The sequence below is a fragment of the Phaethon lepturus genome, unplaced genomic scaffold (genome assembly GCF_000687285.1).
Source record: "Phaethon lepturus isolate BGI_N335 unplaced genomic scaffold, ASM68728v1 scaffold39468, whole genome shotgun sequence".
NCBI classification, from domain to species: domain Eukaryota; kingdom Metazoa; phylum Chordata; class Aves; order Phaethontiformes; family Phaethontidae; genus Phaethon; species Phaethon lepturus.
This window is the reverse complement of record NW_010560510.1, coordinates 10,870-17,160: the sequence shown is the minus strand read 5'-3', so window position 1 is coordinate 17,160 and position 6,291 is coordinate 10,870. Positions and strand designations below refer to the sequence as shown.

Sequence of the window (6,291 nt, the reverse complement as noted above, 5' to 3'; positions counted from 1 at the left end):
TGAACCCCAGCCACACATATACATTGGAAGCTTGCAATAACAGTAGAGCTCAGGAAGGGACATAGGTAATGTCATTTTGATATATGGCACCAATTTGTGTGCCAAGAAGTAACTGATAATCATTATTTCCATTAAACAAGCTATGTTGACATTACTATATTCTTTCTACTCTCCCTGAATACACTCAGTAAGTTTTGACATTCCCTTTTTCCCACCACCATAAAACTCATCAGTGGCAGTACCACAATTAGATCAAGGGAACTTCTGAAGTTCTTTAGTTAGGTCTTACTATCTAACATTTGTATGGAAACAAGTGGCTAAGCCCGAGCCAAATTTTGCTCCTGGATCTACAACGTTACCTGGATTTCCACTTGCACAACAACAGAATTCAGCTGCTGGCTCCTAAACCTGGTAAATGGAGCAGCACTGCTTTAGGAGCCTGACCTTAGCTGCTGGAGGTTTGGCAGCCAGCATACGCACCTTGAGTAGAGGCATGGCAGCTCGGCATCGTGCAGTTTTTATGTTCTTCAGGAAATGAGATTCATCCTGAAACAAAACAAGCATGGAAGTGAAGACAGTTCTGATCCATAGTCCAACTGCAGGCCTCAGAACAAATTCCCAGTATTCTCAGCTATCTAATATTACAAGCCTATCATCCCAGAGGATATTTCAAGCACTGGGATAGTCACATCAAATTCTAAATGAAAAGGCAACATGGAGAGTAGCAGGCTTCCTACATTCAAACCCACAGCTGCAAGCAAATGGAACAGAAAGCAAACCTTAAAGCCATGAATCTCAAATGACCACAAACAAGTGAGCAGAGAGGGAAGGAGAAAGAGGAATATTATTTCCACCACTGATACTCACTTGCCCCTATGCGTCCTTTAAATACAGCAAACATAGGAGGCTTATACAGTGCCACTTCCCTAAATAAGGGGTTAATGAAAACGATAGGGAAAAAAGAAATCTAATTAGGATCCAACTGTTCTGCTGATAGGGCTCACCAGGTGGATAACAGGCTCCTACTTGAGACATCACCCCCAAACAGGCTTCACTTCTACTGCTGTAGCAAGGCAGAACTTAAGACACAAAAAGTAATCAGCACCCTCCAAGGGTACTGTCTCATCTTTCCATGTGTGGAGGAGCAAGCAACCATGCATGCAAAGACAATACAACTGCTTAGCCTCTCAGGCACAGCCTTCTCCCTCCTGATTAACAAATAAGCTACATTAATGTTCCCAGCCATCAAAAGAAGACTGGATGAAAAGCAGGGAAGCTCAGGACTCAGTAGGACTACTCTAATCTGTAAAAACATATACAGGATCTAAATTTGAAGATATAAACACACAGAAAGAATATCTGCCTGCTCAGGGCTGGAAAAGGTTCCAGGGCAGTAGCCGTAGAGCCCAAGTCCCTTTACTCCAAACACCAGCATACAAAAATAACAACCTGCATTTCCACCCTGCCAGAATGTCTTGTCAGAGAAGGGGCAGGGAAAAAAAATAAAAGGAGGGGGGGGAATCAATTCCCCCGTGAGTAGTTTGGTCTCCAAAGAACTCCACCTATTCCCACACACATTCCCATCCGATGCTGAGAAACAAAAGTATTATGTTCCAGTTGTCATGATCTTAGGGACAGATGCATATGTGCTGAAAACTAGACCAAGAACATCAGTCATAGGAAGCTACATATACAATTTGGTCTCTATTGATCCAAGATGCATTTGAAACACTAGATGTTTTGAATTTTTAGTAACTGAAATCTAGAAAAATGCCTTTTACTATGGCTGTGTAAAAGGTTAAAAAAAGGATTTTGAAGTCATTTACAAAAGAAATGACACAAGTGATCAAAGGAGGCTTAATGCAGATTGTCCGTGGAACACAAGCAAAGGGAGATTTTTTTGATGCTTTACCCACATATTTGATGTTGAGAGGTTATCTATTTACTGGATAAACATTAACACCACCCTGAAGTCCAATCCCCTTAAAAAGATACAATTCCAAGACTATTGTATTGACACACCACATTAAACACCCTTCTCCCCAGCAGAGGACATGCCCAGCCACAATGAAATCAGAGAGGCACCACAACCAGTAAAAGAGAAAACACAGCCTTGGGAATCGAAAAGGAATTAAACTCTACCAGTTATCTCAAAAGGCTCCAGAGAAACCTCTTGCTTATACTCATGAAGACAGCTGTGATCACAGACACAATTACTGAAAAGATAGTTTCAGCCCTAAATAAGGCCCACTTCACATTCCTCTGCTGTATGACACAAAGGTTACCCCATTTGCAGCATACAATTAACTTCAAAATTTTAGTGTACCACTTACAATAATAACTACTTGGAAAGTGCTCTTAAGTTGCTTGTCCATCTTGCTGAGGAGGTCAAAGCTGACAATGTTGATCAAGCTTGCCATTAGGTTGTCTTTGCCAGTCACTATGACATTGGTGCTACCTGGACTCAAGGATGGAAGCCACCTGTGAAATGCCTGGAGAAAAAGAAAAGCAATTAATTGCATTCTGGTGCTTATCTCCTCTGTCGGGATCCCAAAGCACATCACACAGCATCCTCCATGAATGCTTAGAACATGGAGGCACCCCACCCACCATTAGACATCAGCTGGGAGCACAGTAAGGGTAAGCAGCTTTCACAAGGCAACAACCCTAATAATGGGAAGATCAAGAACAGAACTCAGGCTATAAGGCCAAATCTACCTTCCACAGCTAGAAAGGCTCCAACATGCTCTGTTCTTGCTTCTTACTGAAAAAGAAATCTGGTCTGTAGTACAAATGTGCATAACCTCCTGACAATGTTACCTGCTATGCTCAGAGCCAGAGAATGCAGTGACCACTACTGACAGGGAAATTTAGTTTTCCCACTCAACAGGAAGCCTCACGCTGTGAAACAGATTTCTAAGCAGTAAATATCTCACTATAGCAATGTTTACTCCACCATGAGGGTGAAGTACAACAAGTCAAACTCTTCCACTACCTCTCCTTCTTAAAAAGTCTACCAAGAAAACCCAAACAAACGAAATGAAAAAATCAAGTTGACAACACACCAGCTGCTCTATGACAGCAGCTGAAATACATGTGGTGGTAGTCATTCAAATCAACCTCTTGAAATGCTCCACACACTGGAGCAAGTTATCCTCCCCCAAACCCATCTGTCAGCTACTGAGCATCCACCATTTCCCTTGTAATTTTGTCCCAAATGACACCAACCTCTCTGCAATATTTGAGTTCTGGTGATGTTGATCTGCAGAGAACTGGCTGGGGCTTTAGCAATCAGGATCTGGTCTCTACAGAAATGTATCCAAGTGTTGATAAGAAATGGCATCTCTGTCTCTAGGCCCTTCACTTGTGGATATCCCCCAAGCGTCATTCCTCTCCTCTGTTCAGCAACCGCATGCAGCAGCCACAGGAGTTAAATACAAGCTTCTTACATTTCTCAGTATGTGAGAAACTAATGATTAATTATCCTTGACCACTTACAGTAAGAACTACAACCAAAATGGGCCAACATGTGAGCAAGGTCAGATCCCAACCAAAAAAAACATGCAGCTGACGCTAAGTCAAAACTTAAACAAAGGCGGCATCAATGGGAAAGTACATGGAAGTTCATAGCCGTACTGCCCGCTCCTTTATAAAGGGTGCGTGAGTAATTCACACCATAAAAGTGATTCTATATTGCTCACTTGATGCTGGCCTTTATCCACAAGAAGCGCTGCCCTTCCCTGACCATTAATTAAGTTTCAATGCTGAACTCCAGATGCACATGGCTGCAGTACGTCTCACCCAAGAGTACCTCGCATCTTTCAGCTAGCTTCCTATGGCACCTTGAACGTAAAGGCACTCAGTGGCCTGAGCCCAGAAAGCAAAAATAAACTGCTGACAACTCTGAGATTAAGACAATTTCTGGCAATTCAGCTCTGGAGACACCACAAAAGCTTCTACCATTACAGTAAAAGACATCTGTGCAAGAATGAACTGAGTAGATTACTGCTCGTAACAAACTCCACCTTCTTCCACTTTGTAACATATTGCTCTTAGACCTGCACCCTTCACATACCCAAAGCAACACAGATCATTCTAAAGCAAGTGTCCTAACAAAACGTCTCCCACAAGACCCTCCTGGGGAGTCCGGAGTAGGGGAAGGAAGAAGAAATCAAGCACTCAAAAAAAACAAACCCACAAAACCAAACGTCTCAAATTGCTTAAATCTCTTGAACCAGGAAGCAGCAGTTTAGCTGCAGGTGCCCAGTACTTCAGGAAACCAGGCCCCAAATTGTTCGCAATAGGTATGCCACAGAAGCCATGGACTCAGGTTAGGTGCTGACCCAGAGGTCTACAGGCCTTTGAAATATCAAACATGATGAGCATCACTCCCTTGTTCAGTAAACAATTTTCTTTTCTTGTAACCCAACACGTTGTTGCACTACTGGACATTAACACACACACCAAGATGCTCTAACAACCTGGTTGCAACACCAAACCAGCAAATCCTAATCAATACACTTCTCTGCAGTGCAACATTCCAGGGAAAGCTAAACTGCTCAGGCATGAAATTACTGACCTAAAACCTCTGGCTCACTTTTTTCTTCCAGAGTAAACATTTCACTAGGCTATGGCAACCCAAAAGCCGCAGTGTACAAGCCACAACAATGATTTATTTCAAGATACATTTCCCAACTATACAAGCTTTCTTGGACTTCTGATGAACATTAATAAAGGACTCAGAGGAGTCAGCAACACACAGTGGACAGGCCAAGAGACATAATATAACAGACACTTAATGATGATGATAATGGGGCCTCTTGAACAGAGCGGAGAATCACAGCATCTGGGCTTCTATTCCAGTCAAGGGACTGGCAAATTCTGCTATGAAGGGCTTGAATACAACAGACAATTGCTTGAATGCAACTATTGTCTTTGACATTGATGAGTAAAATGGCCCCTTGGAGCCAAGCTGACTTGCAGGAACAAAGTTAACAGAGGGTCAGAGGAGGTACTTTCTCTAGATCTACCTCTTTCCCACGGATCAGCTAAACAAAAAGAGAATCAGCTAATAAGAGACACATATACCATACAGTCAATGCCAAGCAATTTCCCACCACAAAGTTTCTAAATGAGTACAATTTTTAATTTCTTCCTGTTAATATACAATTTTTCAAAGTTTTAAGTACAGAGTGCAACACAGCATAACCATCACACATGCCCTCTACTGGCCACCTGCAGAGGCTCAAGCACACAGTACCTCTGCCCATGTAAACCTCACAGAAGAAGGAGTCACCACCAGCAACGGCCATTCCTTTCGGTAATACGCAGCAATGCAGATCGCCTGGATGGTCTTGCCCAAGCCCATGTCATCCGCAAGAAGTAAACGTCCATTTCTTAAAATTGCGAAACTGGGGAAAATAGGGAGGGGAAACAAGTCAAGAAATTGGTTACTATCTGTCGGGGCAGCCAAGATGAGCACAATTCATCACCAAGACTGTAACGTCGATCACCTGGAAGGGATCTGGGTTCTTCAGTAAACCTGGATCTTCTCCCTCAGTCTTAACATGTAAGCAACTCTCACAAATCTCTCAAACCTCAGAAGTTCCTGAACAGAGTGGTTCAGCCCAGTCCATACTTTGTTTTCATATGAAATTACAATTATTTAGGGCACATTCTTTCCATGATATTACTCACATTTTGTCCCAGAGTTCCTCCTGGCTAAGCTAAGAAAATAACAATGCCACTTTAACACCAGTAAGCACAGACTTTCTTGCATTTCATCTTGAAGTCAACAACTAATAACCATATATGATGGGGACAGGGACATTTAAAAGTTTATCTCTACAGGCAATTAGTCATTTTAAATCTTTCAGGGCCTGGTTCCCATTTTCTGGCACTTTCCCATGTGTAGTTAATATTTAAAAAACAACAACAACAGAGATGCACTTGGGGGTGGGGGGAAGATGACCTTACAAAATAAAAAAATCATGTGACAATTAGGCACATAATGAATCACAAGAGGGAGATCAGAGATGTACCATTTGAACAATTTTATGAGACTAGCAAAATGCTACTTTCCTCCTGACTCATGATGAAGAATTCTAGCTAGAAACAGAATAGATGTGTCACTCAAAAAAAAAAAAAAATCCACATAAAAAAACCAAACAGCCCACAACAAAACAAACCATACCATACCAAACAGCCAAGAGCCCAGAGTGCCAGAGTGTAAAGCCCAAGACTCTGGAGAAATGTAGAGCCCTCCATGGAAGAGAATGCAGCCTGGACACC

The 6,291-nt window shown here is 42.3% G+C and overlaps 1 protein-coding gene across 1 annotated transcript in view; it reads right to left on the bottom strand.

Moving 5' to 3' along the window:
- SMARCAL1 (SWI/SNF related, matrix associated, actin dependent regulator of chromatin, subfamily a-like 1) overlaps positions 1-6,291 on the bottom strand; it is a 37,051-nt gene that overhangs the window by 20,823 nt on the left and 9,937 nt on the right. The window contains exons 6-8 of the mRNA XM_010293696.1: positions 5,261-5,411; positions 2,334-2,492; positions 481-546 (exon numbers count right to left, since the gene is read on the bottom strand). Coding sequence (XP_010291998.1) covers positions 481-546; positions 2,334-2,492; positions 5,261-5,411 — 376 coding nt within the window. The remainder of the gene's footprint in view (positions 1-480; positions 547-2,333; positions 2,493-5,260; positions 5,412-6,291) is intronic.